Genomic DNA, 23010 nt, shown 5'->3' with positions numbered 1-23010 from the left:
CTTCCGTATTGTTATAACCTTTCACTTTTGTTTGGCTCACGGAAGGAAAAGTACGCCATTGTCCCTGTCAGCTAATTGGATCAAGGTTGTTGTGTGGGAAAACAGATGTGAATGAATGGCTGTATGAGGTACATGCCCGACAAAAGACGATGGAACTGAAATTGCTTTAAAAAAAATAAAAATAATCCCACTACCAATGTGAAAGTATGGAAAAATACAGTATAAAAGTGCATTAATGGCACAATTTAAAATGTCTGAAAATACAAGAAAATTGTACTTCAGTATGTTGTCTTGTTCTTTTCAATGGTCTGTATCTGTTTTGGAAAAGGGATGCTGCAGCTGAAGAACACAGGCGTACTGCAAAATGAACTGCAGTTTAAAAGCCATCTTGTTATTGCTCATAGCTATGTGATGTTATTTGGCACAGTGGAGACATTACAGCTCAGAAATGGAATATCCCTGATCCAATTAAAAACTGGCTCCAAAGTGTCACCGGGTTCTCGCTGATTCCTGCCCTGAGCACTCGCCATTTTCAAACAAGCCACTGTCAAAGCAAGAGATAGGAACACGAAACATTAAAAAAAATGTAAAAATAAGAGAAACATTATTTCCAATCTAGCAACGGCTGCCTACCCTTCCCTCCTCTCAGACGCAGCTCAATTTAACCTTGAGGAGTAATGAGATCTGACTTGTTTAAATGTTAGCATTCTTAAATCATCAGGAACTGCCTCAGAGGAGACCATAATCACTTTGCCAAATTGCTGTGCTCGCTAATTTCATTTCTCCCCAGCATTTGCTTGCAGTTAGTGTCGATTATTCAAGAACAGTCATTTAATACTCCCGGGTCCCAAGAGGTGTTACATTAAAATGTAATAACTTGCAATGTAAATGAAAACAAAAACCATTATTTCCCCCCTCTAATCCACCACCACCTCCCTCCCTCCTTCCCTCCCTCCCATCGTGGGAGTAGAGATCTAATTCTCGGCCCATCTGGCAGGTGTAATGAAGCCGGGCCTGGCCAGGACGACCCGCTGCCATGGCTCGACGCTCTGCGGGGGAAGGCAGGGATGGTGGCAGGAAAGGAGGGCGGGAGAGAGAAAGCAGGAGGCTAGGTACCAGATTGGCCTTCTCTCGTCTGGGCACAGGGAGACAGGGATCCCACTGAGACAGCAGGGCCCGCTTAATCTTCCACATCCTGATCTGCTCCACACTGTAGCGGTCTGACCAGTGTCAGTGGACAACAGGAGGAGGTCACCATCACGGGCACCATCTCTTTGGACATGAATCTTTAATGTGATTCTGTTTGGTTGGGGGGTCATGTAGGAGGTCTGGGGACAATGTGATTCTGTGGGATAGGCCTACCTAGGAGTGGGCCTGGTTTCCATTGGGGATAGGCCTACCTAGGAGTGGGCCTGGTTTCCATTGGGGATAGGCCTACCTAGGAGTGAGCTGGTTCCAAGTGGGGATAGACCTCTCTAGGAATGGGCTAGGTTCCTAAAGGGGATAGGCCGACCTAGTAGTGGACTAGGTTCCTAGAGGGGATAGGCCGAGCTAGGAGTGGACTAGGTTCCTAGAGGGGATAGGCCGACCTAGGAGTGGACTAGGTTTCTAGAGGAGATAGACCTCTCTAGTAATGGGCTAGGTTCCTAGAGGGGATAGGCCGACCTGAGTGGGATAGATTCACATGACTACTCTTTGTAATGTTGGGAATGGGATGACTTATTCCACATTTCGTTGTGTTACAGCTTGAATTTAAAATGGATTAAATATTATAGTTTTTTCTCACCGATCTACACACAATACCCCACAATGACAAAGTGAAAACGTGTTTTTAGAAATGTTGGGAAATGTATTGAAACTTAAATACATAAATATCTAATTGACATAAATATTCACACACCCGGGTCAATCCATGTTAGGATCACCTTTGCAGCGATTACAGCTGTGAGTCTTTCGGGGTAAGTCTCTAAGAGCTTTGTGCACCTGGATTATACAATATTTGCACATTATTATTTTTTTACATTTTCCATCTCTGTGTTGGTTGTTGATCATTGCCAGACAGCCATTTTCAAGTGTTGCCATAGATTTTCAAGCCAATCTAAGTAAAAAGTATAACTAGGTAACTCAGCAACTCCAGTGTATATTTGGCATTGTGTTATAGATTATTGTCCTGCTGGAAGGTGAATTTGTCTCCCAGTCTGTTGGTAAGCAGACTGAATCAGGTTTTCGTCTAGGATTTTGCCTGTGCTTAGCTCTATTCTTGTTTCCTTTTATCCCCCCTAAAAAACTATTCCTTGACAAGCATACCCAAAACATGATGCAGCCACCACTATGCTTGAAAATATGAAGTGTGGTATTCAGTGATATGTTGTGTTGGATTTGCCCCAAACATAACACTTTGTATTCAGGACATGAAGTTAATTTATTTCCACATTTTTACTTTAGTGCCTTTTTGCAAACAGGATGCATGTTTTGCTATATTTTTTATTATGTACAGGCTTCCTTCTTTTCACTGTCATTTAGGTTAGTATTGTGGAGTAACTACAATGTGGTTGATCCATCCACAGTTTCATCCTATCACAGCCACTAAACTCTGTAACTGGTTTAACAAAGGGGTTGGGCCATAACAAAGGATTTGAATACTTATTGACTCAAGACATTTCAGCTTTAAATGTTTTATTAATTTGGAAACATTTCTAAAAACATAATTCCACTTTGACATTATGGGGTATTGTGTGTAGGCCAGTGGCACAAAGTCTCAAAATGTGGAAAAGGTCAAGGGGTGTGAATACTTTCTTAAGGTACATGGAGGACCGTTGTGGGCGAGGCTGATGAATAACTGATATTCAAACACTCAAGAAATGCAAAACACTATTTCTCACATTATCGGGAAGTATGTGACTGTATCAGAAAGTAGGATCTCTGTCTATTTCATCAAGGCTTCAAAGACAAAGCAAAGGCACATCTTGGTCAGATGAGAGATAGGGAAACAGGTGGCTTTCATATCAACAGGTGCATGGGGCCTTTGAGGAGACAAAGACAACTCATGTCTCTTCCTGGTCTGTCTGGTTTACCCAGAGACACAGACATTAGCTTTACACTGACTGACTGGCAATTTCCATATAGTCAAATAACACCAATAATGACACAGTGACTAGTGAGGCCGCTGAAAGCAAGCCATCCAGCCTCTTTACACTGTGAGATCAGGCATCTGCCAGATGGACAATGCCACTGGTTCAACACTACATGGAAACCCTGTGATTATGTTTAAGCTCCTTTATCTAAAAACAAACTCCTCTCCTATCATGGAGATCAGATCTGGCCAGCGTGTGTGAAAGCACATAGGGGAGATACATCATGCAGGGCCTGGGGGTAAGACGCCTTGGCTTGGCTGGTCAGAGCCTCTCACCATGTGGGGGAGTGGTGGGGGAGGAGGTGGCAAGTCAGGGCCCCCTTACCACGAGCTAGCCTGCATGTGCGTACTGCACACCACAGTGAACTTTCGAAGGCTCACTGTTGTTTGCCTCGTGCAGCGCCTGTGAGCGCCCATACAACTCACACACACACACACACGACAGGAAATCTGGGTTGTACCTGCTCTGCTCGTCGCATCTGTTAGCCCCAGGCCAAACCACAGTGGAACGAGGTGAGAGAGAGCCATAAAACCGCAAGCTCTTTCTCTGCGCTCTTTTTTTTTTATTTTCTTTTTTTAACATATTTTTTTAAAGAATAGAAACGAGAGAGAGGGAAAGATAAAAAAAAGAAAGAAGTAGAAGCTGATGAAGAAAGCAAGCCAGGCTCCTCCAGCTCCTCCCCAGACTACTGTACTCTACAGGACTTGGCCTCAGGGGACAGCACAACACTGTCATTAACAGTTATTTTCCTCATAAACAGAGCAGGATCAGCTGGAAGTATAATTATACCGCTCCTCCTGTAATCTGTCACTTTACCTGCTGCGCCGCCAGACACATTCTGGAGGGAGGGAGAGAGGGGGTGTGGGTGGTTGTTTTACGTCGACTGTCATACATGGGGTAAGGGAAAGAAGAAAAAACATGACAGAAAATCAAATGAGCGAGTGTGTTGGCGCTGGGAGTCCCAGAAGTAAGGCTCAGGGGCTCAGATAGAAGAAATTGTGGTTTCGTCGAGTGATTCGAAGACAAATGGCAGAACATGACCTATTTACTAACTTTTTGTATGGTTTTGCGAACCACACACTTATGTGAGGGGAAATTATTGGCACTGATGAGTATCTGGAGGGGGGGAAAGAAGCCAGATAATTCCAAGGGGGTGTTAATGTGTACGGAATGTAGTACTATCATCGTGTGCTTATTTTGTAACCTTAAATAAGGCCTCGCCACAAACCACTGAAGTGTGGCACGGCAACAAAAGTCACAGCCTGCATTACATCTAAAGGCGTTAAGATTTTAGGCCTTAAAGTTATTCATTATGTACCATCACGAACACCCTTAAAAGGCCAGGGTTTTAGTGCCTTTAAAATTAGCTAGGGGAGTGTGTGAAAGTCGCACGGAACGTGGTGAGTAAGAGAGATGATAAAAACGCTGTATTAGAATCAGAGATTGCAAAAGGCAGGCAGGCAGCGTTCATTTTTCCGCCCCTGAAATTCCAATGCTGGAATCCACCAGGGCCATAAAAGAAACATTTTAGCAGTGCCAGCCCCAGGCTCTCCGTAATTTCAGGCTTTGTTAACGCGGTGGTGGGTGCTCTCGGGGTTCGGTGAGGCCCGCGGGCCTTTTGTTTCACAGGAGAGGTCTGCTCTCAGCTCCGCTCTGCTCCAAGCCTGCAGCTATCTGTTGCATAGCGCCTTTTGTTCTTCCTCTCTCGGTAAGATTTGGCCACAGGTCGCAGATTACAGAGAACAGAAGCCATCACAGGTATTTTTACTGTTTGTTTCCCGAAACAATCGTTATGGAGCTCGGGAGAGAGATGAGGCGGAGAGAGGATTTCAATAGCTAGGCACAGCGGCGCAGTAAGATGTCTTCACATGTGGGAATGAAGGATGGAACAATGTACATTCAAGGTAAGTTGTGCTGTCTCATGAAAGAGGGCCTCAAAATCACAAAGATGTATTATTTTTACCAGATATAAAATGGCTTCCAGTGAATACCTGGAGGGGACGGACATGACATAAGGCTGCTGTGATGTGTCTGTCAGTGTATCTGTACCTTGGAACACCACACACTAATATTACACTCGTGGCGCTGAATTAATAAGCTGCAGCAGCATAATAAATCCCAATTATTTATTATGTTCCCTTCAGTGAATAATCAGGTTAGAGGGAGATAGAGGGAGAGAGAGAGAGTGAGTGAAATGGAGAGAGAGACAGATATATACACACACCAGTCAAAAGTTTGGACACACTTACTCATTCAAGGGTTTTTATATATGTTTACTATTTTCTACATTGTAGAATAAGAGTGAAGACATCAAAACTATGAAATAACACATATGGAATCATGTAGTAACCAAAAAAGTGTTAAACAAATCAAAATATATTTTATATTTCAGATTCTTCAGAGTAGCCACCCTATGCCTTGATGACAGCTTTGCACATTCTTGGCATTCTCTCAACCAGCTTCATGAGGTAGTCACCTGGAATGCATTTCAAATAACAGGTGTGCCTTCTTAAAAGTTAATTTGTGGAATTTATTTCCTTCTTAATGCGTTTGAGCCAATCAGTTGTGTTGTGACAAGGTAGTCAATTCGGAAAATGTCAAGAACTTTGAAAGTTTCTTCAAGTGCAGTCGCAAAAACCAACAAGCGCTATGATGAAACTGGCTCTCATGAGGACCGCCACAGGAAAGGAAGAACCAGAGTTACGTCTGGTGCAGAAGATATGTTCATTAGAGTTAACTGCACCTCAGATTGCAGCCCAAATTAGTGAATCACAGAGTTAAAGGAACAGACACATCTCAACATCAACTGTGCAGTGGAGACTGTGTGAATCAGGCCTTTATGGTCGAATCGCTGCAATGTAGAAAATAGTACAAATAAAGATAAACCATGGAATGAATAGGTGTGTCCAAACTTTTGACTGGTACTGTATATATTCAAAAATCTTCCGTATCTTAATTTCCATCATTAACAATCAATATGCGTTATAACGTCGGTTGCCATTGCATTACATTACATTTTTGTCAAGCAATTATTATTTTGCCAAACAATTATTGTGATTCATCCTATATTGTCCATAACTCTCCGTTGCAACAGATACATGGGATACACACACACACTCTTACACACTCAACCCCTTTTCCCCACAATCAACCATACGCTCAGATGCCCAACGGTTGTTACATCCCAGAGCCCAGCTCAACAAAGGACTGATTTATGAATGCATATACAGTTACAGCTGTTTGAGAAAGCATGCAAGATTGAGAAAAAATGTTCAAACATTTTAGATTTGATGAATCAATGTCCAGTCCTAATTGATGGAGATCAGATTCAAAAGCTGTCATCAAGGCAAATGGTGGCTTCTTTGAAGAATCTCAATTATAAAATATATTTTGATTTGTTTAACACTTTTTTGGTTACTACATGATTCCATATGTGTTCTTTCATAGTTTTGATATCTTCACTATTATTCTACAATGTAGTAAATAGTAAAAATAAAGAAAAATGAGTAGAATGAGTAGGTGTGTCCAAACTTTTGACTGGTTCTGTAGCTGTACCATACTATTTGCACTGTTAACCATACTGTAGCTGCAAATGTGTAAACCTCCAATTGTCCTCTCCAATTCCACACACTAAAACCTTCCCCCCTATCTAGGTCTGTTGTCCTTAAGCTCATCAGACCACCTACCTAACTCCTGACGCACCTTTGCGTCCTAAGCAAACCTTTGGCCGGCAATTGGCGTAGGAGGGAAAGATGGGCAGTCCCACAATAACCTAGTTCACTCACACATTCAAAGCCCCATATGTCTATGGGGATGCTTCTTAAGAGAAAACTAGCCAAATAATATGGAAAACAGAAAAATTAAATAACAATAATTATAGAAATAACAGCACAATATTATAGATTCATGCACATATTAAGAAAATCCTAGAAAAGGCTATAAGCATGTCATCCCAGCCAGCTCAGTTCATTGAATCAGATTTTTCGAAAAAATATTTTAAAAAATGGAGAGAGAGAAAAGGTCATACATAATATTGCACGACCAGTTCTTAATGTCAATTACATGCACGCTGCCTATTGGCAGAGAGACATCTGTAGTCCTTATTATATCCTGTTAAATTCCGGCCAAAAGGAAGAAAGAAAAAGGAACATTTTAACAGCTGCTAATGACCGCCAGTTAATACGTGTCTTATGCATCACACTACCCATGAAGGGATAGTTGAACTTACAGTCTACCCTGACACAGCCATGGCAAGATCGCAACAAAGCACATGCAGTAGGACAATCTAGGGCGAATAAACCTGTAAAACCACAGCCCCCCCCCCCCCCCCCCACACGCACAACACAAAACCTTGGCTGTATTACACATAGGCACATGACATTACGAACGAAAGATATAAAGGTAGTGTATATACAGTGCCTTGCGAAAGTATTCGGCCCCCTTGAACTTTGCGACCTTTTGCCACATTTCAGGCTTCAAACATAAAGATATAAAACTATATTTTTTTGTGAAGAATCAACAACAAGTGGGACACAATCATGAAGTGGAACGACATTTATTGGATATTTCAAACTTTTTTAACAAATCAAAAACTGAAAAATTGGGCGTGCAAAATTATTCAGCCCCCTTAAGTTAATACTTTGTAGCGCCACCTTTTGCTGCGATTACAGCTGTAAGTCGCTTGGGGTATGTCTCTATCAGTTTTGCACATCGAGAGACTGACATTTTTTCCCATTCCTCCTTGCAAAACAGCTCGAGCTCAGCGAGGTTGGATGGTGAGCATTTGTGAACAGCAGTTTTCAGTTCTTTCCACAGATTCTCGATTGGATTCAGGTCTGGACTTTGACTTGGCCATTCTAACACCTGGATATGTTTATTTTTGAACCATTCCATTGTAGATTTTGCTTTATGTTTTGGATCATTGTCTTGTTGGAAGACAAATCTCCGTCCCAGTCTCAGGTCTTTTGCAGACTCCATCAGGTTTTCTTCCAGAATGGTCCTGTATTTGGCTCCATCCATCTTCCCATCAATTTTAACCATCTTCCCTGTCCCTGCTGAAGAAAAGCAGGCCCAAACCATGATGCTGCCACCACCATGTTTGACAGTGGGGATGGTGTGTTCAGGGTGTTGCTTTTACGCCAAACATAACGTTTTGCATTGTTGCCAAAAAGTTCAATTTTGGTTTCATCTGACCAGAGCACCTTCTTCCACATGTTTGGTGTGTCTCCCAGGTGGCTTGTGGCAAACTTTAAACAACACTTTTTATGGATATCTTTAAGAAATGGCTTTCTTCTTGCCACTCTTCCATAAAGGCCAGATTTGTGCAATATACGACTGATTGTTGTCCTATGGACAGAGTCTCCCACCTCAGCTGTAGATCTCTGCAGTTCATCCAGAGTGATCATGGGCCTCTTGGCTGTATCTCTGATCAGTCTTCTCCTTGTATGAGCTGAAAGTTTAGAGGGACGGCCAGGTCTTGGTAGATTTGCAGTGGTCTGATACTCCTTCCATTTCAATATTATCGCTTGCACAGTGCTCCTTGGGATGTTTAAAGCTTGGGAAATCTTTTTGTATCCAAATCCGGCTTTAAACTTCTTCACAACAGTATCTCGGACCTGCCTGGTGTGTTCCTTGTTCTTCATGATGCTCTCTGCGCTTTTAACGGACCTCTGAGACTATCACAGTGCAGGTGCATTTATACGGAGACTTGATTACACACAGGTGGATTGTATTTATCATCATTAGTCATTTAGGTCAACATTGGATCATTCAGAGATCCTCACTGAACTTCTGGAGAGAGTTTGCTGCACTGAAAGTAAAGGGGCTGAATAATTTTGCACGCCCAATTTTTCAGTTTTTGATTTGTTAAAAAAGTTTGAAATATCCAATAAATGTCGTTCCACTTCATGATTGTGTCCCACTTGTTGTTGATTCTTCACAAAAAATACAGTTTTATATCTTTATGTTTGAAGCCTGAAATGTGGCAAAAGGTCGCAAAGTTCAAGGGGGCCGAATACTTTCGCAAGGCACTGTATCTTGTGTAAAAAAATATAATATACTTCTCGCTTAGAGAAGTGCTTCCATAAGCCAGTAATTATGTTGGCTCTACTCTCTCTCACTGTATATAGACTTTGTGTTTTATTTTGTTCTACTGTATTATTGACTATATTTTGTTTATTCCTTGTGTAAAACGGTGTTGTTGTATGTGTCGAGTTGCTATGCTTTTATCTTGGCCAGGTCGCAGTGGCAAATGAGGACTTGTTCTCAACTAGCCTACCTGGTTAAATAAAGGTGAAATAGAAAATAAAATAAAAAATGTACTTTAATAATTTTAACCCAGTGTTAACCAGCCAGCCGCACACTAATAGAGACAACAACCCTGTTGACAATACCCAATCCATTTGCTGGTGTGTATCAGAACAATACATTCTCAAGATTGAGATCTATTTTTTAAATGTAAAAAGATAATGACACCAATTATTATAGGATCGTGTAGGCCTACTCCAGTAAAGAACCTAGACAGGTTTTTATCCTAGCCCTACATTAGATCTCTTCATATTTATTTTGTTTTATCTTAAATTATATTTGTTTCCGATTTGCTGTACATCCACCAAACATTAGGCCATATAATTTGAAACTCAAAAACAACCTTGGATTTCCTATGTTATTGGAGTCTTCATTTTTTTTAAATACATTTTGGCTATTTTATATATAATTTTTTTTTTTTTAAATATTACATTTACATACGTATTCAGACCCTTTACTCAGTACTTAGTTGAAGCATCTTTGGCAGCAATTACAGCATTGATTATTCTTGGGTATGCTTGACAAACCTGTATTTGGGGAGTTTCTCCCATTCTTCTCTGCAGAACCTCTCAAGCTCTGTCAGGTTGGATGGGGAGCGTTGCTGCACAGCTATTTTCAGGTTTCACCAGAGATGTTAGATCGGGTTCAAGTCTGGGCTCTGGCTAGGCCACTCAAGGACATTCAGAGACTTGTCCCGAAGCCCCTCCTTGGCTGTGTGCTTAGGGTCGTTGTCCCATTGGAAGGTGAACCTTCATCCCAGTCTGAGGTCCTGAGCGCTCTGGAGCAGGTTTTCATCAAGGATCTCTCTGTACTTTATTCTGTTAATATTTGCCGCAATCCTGACAAGTCTCCCAGTCCCTGCCACTGAAAAACATCCCCACAGCATGATGCTGCCACCACCATGCTTCATTGTAGGGATGGTGCCAGGTTTCCTCCAGACGTGATGCTTGGCATTCAGACCAAAGACTTCAATCTTGGTTTCATCAGACTAGCGCATCTTGAGAATCTCTGAGCCTTTTGAAGGTGGGGAACAAGGGCACGTCGTCTCTCCACTATTTCATGGGGAAATTGTTCATTAATAGAGAACGGGGTGTTCTTCAGTTCCCTACCCTGATGTAGTAAGGCAATCTTCATTTGTAGTGAGTTAGCCTAGCTACTATCGGACGGGGCCTTCCCTCTCCTCTGCCACCAAAATGGTGAGCCCATTGAAAATCAATTGCATCCACCTGTTCGTTCGCCATCTAGAGATTATGTTTCATGAAAATCATGCCTTTTTCATCCACTGACTGACAGTTGTCGTTTTCATCCTCCTTTATTCCCATTATGACAATATTATTCTTCATACTTCTATACTTTAGATCAAGAAATTCTACTTTCACTGTTTTATTCTCATACCATAACCTCTCCGTAGTGTCTTTTAGGGAGTCCATGGTAGTTTTCAACATCTTATTTTCAGCTCGTATTTCTGCCATCATTTTATTGCTGTAATTCATTCCTGTTTTTAGTTTTTAATGCCTCCTCCTCCCCCAGTAGCTCAGGCAATAGATGCATATTTTTTAACTGCTCGCTCATGCGTGTAAGCAATGCTTTATCTTCTAGAGACATAGTTATAAAACAAATCCTTCTCCAATGTTGCGTTTGGAAATTTAGACGGGGGCTTCCCTTCAGTTTTGCTCACAGAGCCCGGGGAGAGGTCTTCTCTTGTTCGCTTAGATTTTTCTGATTCTTTTTCAAGCATATCGAAATGCTGATCAATAAATAGTTCAAGGTTTTCTAGGATGTTTGTTTCGCAGTTTATCAGCTAATCCTACATTTGATGATTAATTCATCAGACAAGCTGAGCCTATCACACTGCCACTTGCCACGTCATCACCCACCTATAGCCAATTATGATAATTTTTTGGGGTGAGAAGAGTTTGCATCACAACCTCTCGACCAAGATGGCCACCGCTTGGGTACTAATGAGCTTTTAATGTGGCCTCTGAGCTTTGAGCTGGGAGGAGAGGAGGCAGAGAGAAAGAGCCAGGGCCGATTATGGGAATGAATGCTTCTGACTGATGAAGTAAGTTATTCACAACACATTGGAGGCTATTCTCTCCCACTCTCTCTTTCTCTCTCCACCTCTCTCTCTCCTTCATTTCTCCCCCGGTGAGAATGCAGCCAAAGAATCACTCCCCAGGCAGATAGAGGTTTGTAATTGGAGGTTTAATTTATGATCAGGTCTACGGTTGGATAATGATATCGAGCATTGTAATTTGCTGATGCAAATTGTATGTTATAATGGGCCATAAAAGCCACAGTAACATCTAGGAGAATTGCCAAACACCCTGAGCGTTCATTACAGCGCTCATTAAAGCATTCAAGTCTGCGTTCAGAGCTTTTATAAATGAAAGTAGCATGTAATTGGGCCTTGATTGTGGTGTATGTAACATATGATAGAGTGGAATTATCACTTTATTTGTCTAGAGTGGCCATATAAGTTAATGTGGAGAGCCAGCGGTATACAAATCCTGACAGCATCGTTACTTAGTTACTGTACATTACAGACAGCCCTTTTTCTTAGTGGGGCCAATGTGAGTTGGGGGGCATCGACTATGACAAATCAAGACTGATGACCAAGAGAGAGTGGGGGCTGTATTGGAAAAACAAACACTTATTTGCATTATGCCTACGGCTTCTGCCTGTGTTTCAATGTCAAATAACCAACACGGTTGATGAGAACACTGAAATTCTTTTTAGAATCTATTCGATGTACTTAAAGCCTTGTACATTCTCTGACCACCAATGCCATTACTATATTTCTACTTGGATTGAGAAAGAAAGGGCTGAAATGAACCATTAAAATCACCTCTAGTGAAAAATACCACAGGGCCAAAATCACTTCACAGCCCTAGTTCTAAGTTGTTTTTCAATCACTGATCTCAATTTCATTCTAAAAGGCATATGCAGGTATGCAGCGATGCCGAACTCCCCAACTCTTAAGCAAAGCCTTAAGAGCAAAGGCAAGTGGGCAAAAGCAATTAAGAGTTCATTTAGAACAAGTGAACTATGCCGACGGTTTCTGAGGCCAGGCCTACACTAATTCACCATGTCGCCTTTTTATTCAAATGACCTCTCTCAGAGTACCTTTTGTGTTGGCGGATTTTAAATGGCATCTCCATTAGGACAAAACTGAGCTGAAGCTGTCCACGAGTGAAAATTAAGTTTCCTCTCACTGAATGATTGGGAGCCCCCCTCCAGTCCACCACCATAGGGGCTGTGCAGTCACTGGAAAGGGGATTGTCAGTCCCCGCCATTCAGAGTTGCGGGCCTCCAGAAGCCTAAAGCCTTTATCTGGAGCACATGATTGATGTGTTGTGGGCCCTGCTGTGGTTAACAGCCATTTTTATCTGTTGCTAGCGGCAACAGCCGGGCTCCCCGGAGAGAGGGGAGCAGCAGGCCCCTGCTCTGAAGCTGGCCCACACACAGGGATAAACAAATAGGGTTTTCAACCCAGACAACCCTCATGAAGCGCCCCTGACATATACCACTCCACCAGAGGGGTGGACAATGTCAGGGCTCCAACCCTGTCCTGCTGGGCTATTCGTTTCTTTTACTAATTTTCACCATGGGCAGGGGCCGCTGGTATGTAGCTAGACACCTGCAAGATGATGGAAACTACGGCCGAACAGTCAGGGGTCTGGGAGGTGGGAATTTAAAGGTGAGACAGGGGAGACAAATCTATTTTGGAGAGGGAGAAAAAGGAGAGAGAGAGTTTTATTGTAGGTGAAAGGAAAGGGCTTTTCTCTATAAGACAGCTCATTGGGTTATGTACTGTATCGGTGGTTAATGTGTGACGTTATGTTCACTGAGCAAGATATTATTTTATTTATTGTTTTATAGTAAAATCACATGAAATATGATGTATCCTTTCCCTCGATTTCCCTCCTTGGCTTTTATAACAATCGGTTTATTTAATCTGTGTCATTTTGTTAAATAAAGCGTGAAGCTTTTTAATAGTGCCGATTATAATTAAGTGACATAATCCTTGTATTTGACAAAGAACTTTCTTGTATTTTTTTACCTCATCAGTGAGACAAGGACATTTATTTGGAACAAAGCGTAGGTCATGAATGCCAAATCAATTAAATGAAGCTGTTTAAGAAACGCACAGATGACTTTGCGAATGCTGTGTTTGAGTGTAGACTCAACTAGCGTAAAATACGCTTAAATAAGCCAGAGCAGGGTAATATGAAACGGGTGTCTGAAAGCTGCAAGCACTCCAGCTCAATCTAGACAGACCAGCTAAGGTTGTAACCTCCAACAAGAAAAGTGTAAATGCAACTGATAGACCATAAACCGCAAAACCTACCAGAACTCCAGCCACACCTCAGAGCACAGTCTATCTACTCTCAATGTGAAGAGAAAAAAAACTGGGCCTTCAGTGGTTCAGTGGGCTAGGCTGGGGGAAGCTCAATCGCTTCATCTGGAGAAAAGGAAAAAAGGAGCTAGTTTTTTTTTGTGAACTGTCTCCCTCTTCGGCTCCGTTTCAAGCCTGTGGAGAAGATTGGAAGAGCAGATAGACGCACCAAGATATTTTGACATTTTCCTCCGTCTCTTAAAGCCTATCTCGCCGAGCGAGGCACAGAAGAGGACTGGAGGTTTTTATCGAGAGCCCCAGAGAGAAAGATAAATCACCAGACAAACCTAGGCCAGGGCCCATCTTCTTCTCTTCTCCCCTGTAAAAACAAGCAGGTAGCGAACAGTTGAGGAAATGGGCCAGATATTGTCTTCCCAACATGGGTGGCACTATAATGAAGCCAGCAGAACACAGAGGAGAGGAGAGGGGAGAAGGACCTGATAAACTGTTCCACATTTTACCTCAGACTGATTGCGGTGCTCTGTGGCTGTGCTGCATATCGACTGTTGTCAACAGTCAAGTTTTCAACAGATTAGTGTAAGGAGTGATGGATATGGACGGTGGGGGTGGGTACAGTCATCAACAAACAAAAAATCTCAGAAAATCTATGTGTACAGCTTGTGTATGCCAGTCCAATGGAAAATGGAGAACTTACCATATTGCACGTTCTAGTCTACACCCACGCATGTATAGATTGATCCAGGGGTGTTACCCAATAAAAATATATCCACAGGGAAAAGCACAGGCAGGATATCAAAGTTGGGTGTTTATGTGTTGGCTCTAAATAAATGAAAACACTAAGGATATAACTTTGATATCCTGTGTGTGCTTTTCCCTGTGGATATATTTTTACATTGACTCTTTTTGGAATTAGTACCGCAAAAATGTACTTGGAACAATTTATTATAATCTTGGCTGCAAGGAGTGTTTGAGTGTTACCCAATAATACATGCCAACATGTACATATAAAAAGTCTGTTCCAACATTATATTCTTTAACAACCATTACAATTTCCTACAGCCTCAGCCTCAGCTCCAATTTCTAAATCTGAGTCTAAATCTGAACCATGTCTTCTTTTACGTCTCAAATGTGCCTCTCAGATATAGCAGCCTGGCAGGCAGCATTAGATATAGCAGCCTGGCAGGCAGCATTAGATATAGCAGCCTGGCAGGCAGTGGCAAAGACATATGGTAGGGAAATAGTGGAGGTGTTATCTCCTATAGAAGCGGAAAACAAACAGTCAAGAGAGATTGGGATTTTACCTCTTAGTGCCTTGTGACAGATAACAACCCCCCCGAGGCCAGGAGATGGTGATAAGAGCCCAGGGCTGACCATCAGATAACCCAGCTATCTGTGCCTCCTCTCTGTGTGCCTGCCTGCCTGCCCTCCAACCCTCCACCACCTCCCTCCTTCCTCCCACAACGGCTGCCTTCATCTCTCCCTCCCTGTCTCTCTCTCAGACAGGCCCTACCACAGAGCCCGGAGCACCTGCTGATAAGGGCTCCTGCATGGCCCCAGAAGCCTGTGCCAAACCCTCTGTCAGTCTGCCCACAAGCAGCCCAAAGGGCTCCACCACACTGCAGCGCAGCATACACCATCAGATAGGGAGGCAGGGCAGGCGCTTGACAATGTCAGACTTCCTGTGCACTTTCTTCGTTTTTTTCTTACTTTCCTCCCCTTTACTTCCTACTCCTCTCTCAACCTTTCTCGATCCTACTCCTACTCTTAATAATATTCTCTCTCTTCCCCCCCCCCTCTCTCTCCATAAAGAACAGATGAAGAGGGGGCCTCCTCCATCCTTCCTTGCCTCCACCAGACTTAAACTGACAGCTCGAGCCAAAGGGCCGCAGCAGCTTCCGGGAGGTCTTGTTTGTTTTCATCTCTGCGAGAGTATGCAGCCGTGAGGGAATAGGAAAGGGACATGTTCCATTTCCACGCAGAAGCACCATAAAACCCCACACAGATCACTGTCTTTTAACTTAAGCTTTGATCGGCTCTTTAAGCGCTACCTCAGCAGATACTCTTCCCCTGATTGAGCAGTGACAAACCCATTTATAGATGTTGTTTATTTGTTTGAGCACACCGAAGCTACGATAAGAATTGCCATATGTCACTCGCAGGCAGGTCTAGTGGTGTAACGGGAGCTAAAAATGTCTCTCTATAAATTGTCCCTTCATGTAGAGGACAGCAAGGACAACAACAAGACTCAAGACTGCCTCTATCAACTCTGAACCTCATAATTGAAACAATACTCATCAGCTTCCTGGAAATAATGATAAGTGAACAGGTTCATAAGGTTTTAAAAAAAACACATCCTGTTGACTTGTGTAGTCTGCAAAATATGCTTTCAAGTGGTAAAAATAGTCTCCTAGTGACACAAAGTGAGACAGTGTGCTGTATAAAAGAACTGGGCTGACAAGATTTATCACTTTACACAAGAACGCATAATACATTTTCAATTCAAAGGTAATGAAAGTATAGAGTTGAATGTGAAAGCAGTTATATTTCCCCTATTCATAAGATAGGGCTACATTAGAACAGCTATGCTATGGGTATTCTGAAAGAATAAGGGCGCATATGATATTAAATGTATTGTGTGGGGGAGGGGGGTATGTAACAATGCAGTCACTCACTTTTTTAAAGGCTTTTAAGCATATTGTCTGACAACTGAATCAAATAGCTTGTAGTTGGCAGGAAGACATCTCCTCCAACACTTAAACTGCAGAACTACTGAATGGCTGCCTTCCTGCACGGCCTGATGTGATGGATGTCAATAAAACAGCCACATTTACCCAGGGTAGAGCAGGACACCTTGGCTGCGTCTCAAATGGTATCCTATTCCATAAATAGTGCACTACGTTTGACCAGAGGGTCCTGGTCAAAAATAGCGCACTACATAGGAAATAGGGTGCCATTCGGGATGCATCTCTTTCTTTCCTTCCTACAATTTAATCAGTCAGTCATCCAGGAGTAATGTCCCTAATATCATGATTTCTCCATTACTCTATTTAACATAATTAAAGTGTCGAGCGGCGGGGCAATAAAGAGAGCCGTTTGAGATTGTAATTCTGCCGTAAAGCCATGAAGCATGAAAATGTCACTTACCGAGTAGCCCCGGCCTGACAGCGAGTGAGTGGAGCTCTGTAGAGAGAGAGGAGAACAGGGTTGACCTTTAGGGACCATGAGCCAGCCGCTGACACAGACATGATGAAGCCGCTACGCTTTAATATCAATATTCACGTTAACCTTCTCCCTCCCCGCCTGCGCCCGACCTGCACTAGCTAGCAAAAACGTCACTGCCATTCATTTTGGATGGCCTTGACTAGGGAGAGGGAGACGAAAAGGGTATTCTGCTCAAAACAACTGCTTACTGCAGTGCAAATGAAATGACGCCACTGGAGTCAAGGGTATCAAATCAAATCAAATTTTATTGGTCACATCCACATGTTTAGCAGATGTTAATGCGAGTGTAGCGAAATGCTTGTGCTTGTAGTTCCAACAATGCAGTAATATCTAACAAATAATCTAACAATTCCCAACAACTACCTAATACACACAAATCTAACAAGTAATCTAACAATTCCCCAACAACTACCTAATACACCCAAATCTAAAGGGGTGAATGACAATATGTACATATAAGTATATGGATGATCGATGGCCAAGCGGCATAGGCAAGGTGCAGTAGATGGTATAAGATACAGTATTTACATGTGATATGAGTAATGTAAGATATGTAGAGATTGTTAAAGTGTCATTATTTAAAGTGGCGTTATTTAAAGTGACTAGTGATCCATTTATTAAAGTGTCCAGTGATTGGGTCTCAATGTAGTTGGACCCAATCAGCCTCTCAGCAGCCTCTCTGAGTTAGTGATTGCCTTTTAGCAGTCTGATGGCCTTGAGATAGAAGCTGTTTCTCAATCTCTCGGTCCCAGCTTTGATGCACCTGTACTGACCTCGCCTTCTGGATGATAGCGGGATGAACAGGCAGTGGCTCGGGCGGTTGTTGTCCTTGATCTTTTTGGCCTTCCTGTGACATCAGGTGCTGTAGGTGTCATGGAGGGCAGGTAGTTTTCCCCGGTGATGTGTTGTGTGGACCACACCACCCTTTGGAGAGCCTTGCGGTTGAGGGCGGATCATTTGCCGTACCAGGCTGTGATACAGCCTGACATGTTGCTCTCGATTGTGCATCTGTAAAGGGTTTTGGGTGACAAGCCACATTTCTTCAGCCTCCTGAGGTTGAAGAGGCGCTGTTGCACCTTCTTCACCGCACTGTCTGTGTGGGTGGACCATTTCAGTTTGTCTGTGATGTGTATGCCCAGGAACTTAAAACTTTCCATCTTCTCCATTGCTGTCCCTTCGATGTGGATTGGGAGGTGCTTTCTCTGAAGTACACGACATCTCCTTTGTTTTTTGGACGTTGAGTAAGAGATCCGAGTGCCCTCACCTCCTCCCTGTAGGCTGTCTCGTCATTGCTGGTGATCAAGCCCACAACTGTTGTGTCGTCTGCAAACTTGATGATTGAGTTGGAGGCGTGCATTGCCATACAGTCGTGGGTGAACAGGGAGTACAGGACCTGATGCGGCCCCAGTGTTGAGGGTCAGCGAAGTGGAGATGAAGTTTACAAACCTTCACCACCTGGGGGCGGCCTGTCAGAAAGTCCAGGACCCAGTTGCAGAGGGAGGGGTTGAGACCCAGGGCCTCCAGCTTGATGATGAGCTTGGAGGGCACTATGGTGTTGAATGCTGAGCTGTAGTCAATGAACATCATTCTTACATAGGTACTCTTTTTGTCCAGATGGGATAGGGCAGTGTGCAGTGCGATGGGGCGACCTGTTGGGGCGGTATGCAAACTGAAGTGGGTCTAGGGTGGCCGGTAATGTGGAGGTGAAATGATCCTTGACTAGTCTCTCAAAGCACTTCATGATGACAGAAGTGAGTGCTAGTCATAGAGTTCAGTTATCTTTGCCTTCTTGGGTAAAGGAACAATGGTAGCCATGTCAAAGCATATGGGGACAACAGACTGGGATAGGGAGCTATTAAATATGTCCGTAAACACACCAGCCAGCTGGTTTGCGTATGCTCTGAGGACGCGGCTAGGGATGCCGTCTGGGCCGGCAGCTTTGCGAGGGTTAACACGTTTAAATGTTTTACTCACGTCAGCCACTGAGAAAGACACGGGTGGACCTCAGTCTTTGTTAGCGAGCCGCGACGGCGGAACTGTATTATCCTCAAAGCGGGCAAAGTAGGTGTTTAGTTTGTCTGGAAGTGTGACGTAGGTATCCGTGACGTGGCTGTTTTTGTTTTTTTGAGGCTGGGATTTCATGTAGTACTTCAAAGGAAAATACAATGGTAGGAATGATTACGACTGAATATCAATGCTTAAGACTGACAACACCCCCCACCCATGCCGTTAAAACACTTTGAAATATGTGTTTTTGGAGTGATCAAGTCATTGGTGTTGCCTAAATACTGTATACCATTTCATTGCATTACTCTTAAAAACCCATCTTTCATTGATTTGTATATGTATCGGGGTGTAGTTTAGGGTCAAAGTTGAGTTTTGAATGCATGTGTGGGCAAATCCAATAATGAATGTAACTTGTGCACTTATAATGTCAAATACACTGACATTGCATAATAAAACTGTCATGTGTATGCTGACAGTGCTTGCTTCTGTTGATAGACGAGGCCCCTGACAGAGTCATCCTGGTTCAACTCAGAGTGAGGGGCCAGACAGACTGAAGAAAGATGCTCTCTATCTCTTTCCCTGTCTCTGTCTCTCTCCCTCTCTTTATCTTTCCCTGTCTCTGTTTCTCTCTTTCTGTCTCTCTCTCTGTCTCTCTTTCTCTCTCTCGGTCTCTCTCTTCTCTCTCACTCAGAATACCAATCTCCCTCTCCTTCCACACCTTCCACTTCCCCCCCTTTTACTTCTCAGTTTCGATTGGCAATTTCTCCTCCAGTCTCAGGAGGGGACTTTTCTGCTAGACCAATTTTGCCCATAGTACCTCCAATCCCTCCATCCATCTCTCTCTCCCTCCATCCCTCCTTCCCACACCTGCTTCTGTGCTTTAGCCGTCATCAGTGCCTCTGCTCCCTCTGATTCACAGACTCAACCCCACTGTGACGATTAGGGAGGTGTCCTATGGCGAACCGGAAAGTCAGCTCTGCGGGAATCAAAAGACTATTCACCCCGTCTGTCTCCACTGCCAGAGAGAGAGAGAGGGAGGGCTAGAGGTGGAGGGCAGAAGGGCAGAGCCGGCCATGTATGTGGACACAAAGGGGATAAAGTGAACAACATATGTGGTGTGTGTGTGCGTGCGTGCGTGCGTGTGTGTGTGTGCATGAGTGTGTGTGTGTATGTGTGTGTGTGACTCAGTGCAGTAGTGGTAGGCCAAACCCATTTGGAATTAGCCTTACTATGCAGGTTTTATTCAAGTTGGAGCGTTTGGAGTAGAAAGAGAGTCTTATTTAAATGATAATGAGGGACAATCCATTGGATTTAGTCCGGGTGAAGGGAAGAGGGAAAAAATCCATTAAAGCAGGTAGCGGTTCATAAGCCATGGGGTCGGGATATAGCTAAACACTCTCTCTTAAAAGCCATTATACATGGCTCTCAATGGATTTCTGCAGCGCTTAAGACTTCAAAAGGATTTAAGAACCTGCCCCAGAGACGCAGCAGCGAGGAATGGGGGGATAGGGGAGAGGCATAGGGGTGTGGGGGTGTGGAGGACACTGGCGGTGTTTTAGGGTTAACTAAACAGCCCCGGAGAACAGAAATGTTGCTAAATCCGCCCCCTAATCCTCTCCCCATTTCCACGCCCCCTCCCCCGGACCCTCAAAGCCACGGTGACATGCAGGGCGGTTGGTTTTCCTACGGGACAGACTATTGGTTTTTGAGGTGCGAGAACTTAAAGGGGCCAATCATGGCTTGGCGGAGCGTGAAGTGTATTAAAAAAAGACGGGGCCAGCAACCAGCATGCAACCAGCAGCAGGACTCACAGCTCTCCAGAAGAACTGCACTCTTAGAAAAAAGGGTTCCAAAAGGGTTCTTCAGCTGTCCCCATAGGAGAACCTTTTTTGGTTCCAGGTAGAACCATTTTTGGTTCCAGATAGAACCATTTAGGGTTCCATGTAGAACCTCTTTAGAAAGGATTTTACATGGAACCCAAAAAGGTTCTAACTGGAAGCAAATGGTTCTACCTGCAACCGGAAAGGGTTCTTTAAAAGGGTTCTCTTATTGGGACAGCCGAAGAACCCTTTAAGGTTCTAGATAGCACCTTTTTTCTAAGAGTGTGGGTGGTTGTGTGGATGGGTGAGACCCCAGCAGTAGTGTTCTCTTCCCCCTTCTCCCCCCTCCAACTCCCTCCCCACACTAACACAGATGCAGAGAAAATCTCCCTCTACATTTCCCTAATCCCTGCCTGTACGGCAGCTTTCTGCCTAGGCCCAGTTGAGCCAAGGGTAGAATTACCTAGTCAACGTAAACAGATACAAGACCCTAGCTACCGTGGAGATGAATAAACAACATCTCCACGCACGTCTCTATTGCTGCTTCCTAAATTGATGCATGACTGTTCTCAGTACGGAGAGGAGGCAGCAAGCTTCTCGTTTGTCTCTGTTTCCTTTTGGCAGTCCAACAACACAAAATCCATTTGACTCATGAATCGTGGGTACAGTACAGTACATATTTAGTTAAGAGCGCTTACAGCCTGGGACCACTTTGATGTGGATATTACATGTGCGTTATGTATTTAATGAAAATGTGCAATGCAGTGGCAGAGTTGAAAAAGGAAAATAGTGTTAATAGAAATAGGAAGTCCTTCCTCTCCAGTAGAGGCCATCACCCTCGCTCTCTCTCTCTGAGAGCCTAGCTATATTTCAGGGAGATGGATAGGGATGAATGGCATGGCTACAGCGATCAGTGTCTTTGCACCATCTATTTGGCAGGAGATTAGAGAGATGCCATATCTAACACCGTCAGCGATTACAGCATGCCATTTTAAACAGTTCTCCCCCTTACCCTCCCGTACCCCCAACACCCTTTTCACTGCCGCATTTCCCTGTCAGAACTGTCATCCGCCAGCATCCTTTTATCTGTCAAACCCGGCTCTTTCTCCTGACTTTTTTTTATTTAAAAACAGCCTTTTACACAAATTCATGAGGAATGGCAGGGGGGAGACAAGAGAGGCAGAGAGAAAGAGAGAGAGGAGGCTTAGAAAAGGAGGTCGAAGGGAAGGGAAAATAAAATGTTGGTGGGGAGTGTTTATTTTTCTCTCCCTCTCTCCACGTCTCTAGATTTTCTTTTGGAATTCTGAATAGCTTGAACAACGCATTTAATAAGTTCATTAAAATCTTTTCTCTCCATCATTTTTCCTCGATCACTTCTTCAGCTGTAGAAGCAGCAAACCCCCTCTCTCCCCCCATGCTCCCCCCGTTCTGTGCAGCTAAATTAACTGTCTGATTGAATTTAGTGAGGTTTGGGAGGCCCGGTTGACAGGCATTAGTTAGGAAGCATATTCTACATTCATTTAAAATGAGCCGCTTGGGGATTTTGCATAAATTCTCATTACTTCCTCTGTATCTAAATTGCATTATTTCATCCCTAGCACCAACCGACCTCCTAGCTGCCTCCATTTACTACGCAAATGTGCTAGCATATGGACGCAGGCTCGGCAGTAATTGGAAAGACCTTTAACCTTTTAACTCGGCGAGGGTCAGCTACCACCTGGCTGAACAGTGTTAGGTCACAGCTACATAACCATAGCAGGCTTTTAATAATGCAGGGGCATCTAGGCGCATGCCAAATTATACCCTATTCCCAATGGGCCCTATGGTCCCTGGTCAAAAGTAGTGCACTATATAGGGAATAGGGTGCAATTTGAGAAGAACACGTAGTGTGATGGCTGTGTGTCTGTGCGTCTTAGATAATCGTTTCCTGCTTGTCGCTGTTGACCAGGCAAGTTTTCTAATGCATGGGGATTTATGAGGTGTGAGTCTGGGCCAGTATGAGCTACCGCACCAGCTTCCCTCTCACTGCTGCCTCTCTGCCCCCTCTCTCTCATCCTCCTCAGGGCCCTTCAGCCCTGGACAGTCTGCCGCTGGCCTGGTCTCTTGCTAGGAGCTCTGAAGGGTCTGGGAGAGTAATGGCCCTAGTTAACCGTGTTGCAAC

At 43.7% G+C, this 23010-nt stretch overlaps 1 protein-coding gene across 1 annotated transcript in view; it reads right to left on the bottom strand.

Moving 5' to 3' along the window:
• The window catches only part of LOC139411055 (autism susceptibility gene 2 protein-like), a 394290-nt gene that overhangs the window by 219858 nt on the left and 151422 nt on the right, over positions 1-23010 (bottom strand). Inside the window, exon 4 of the mRNA XM_071156850.1 lies at positions 16945-16980. Coding sequence (XP_071012951.1) covers positions 16945-16980 — 36 coding nt within the window. The remainder of the gene's footprint in view (positions 1-16944; positions 16981-23010) is intronic.

Source organism: Oncorhynchus clarkii, chromosome 6 (assembly GCF_045791955.1).
Source record: "Oncorhynchus clarkii lewisi isolate Uvic-CL-2024 chromosome 6, UVic_Ocla_1.0, whole genome shotgun sequence".
Classification (NCBI taxonomy): domain Eukaryota; kingdom Metazoa; phylum Chordata; class Actinopteri; order Salmoniformes; family Salmonidae; genus Oncorhynchus; species Oncorhynchus clarkii.
Note: the sequence above shows the minus strand (reverse complement) of the source record. Positions and strands in the feature narration are given on the sequence as shown.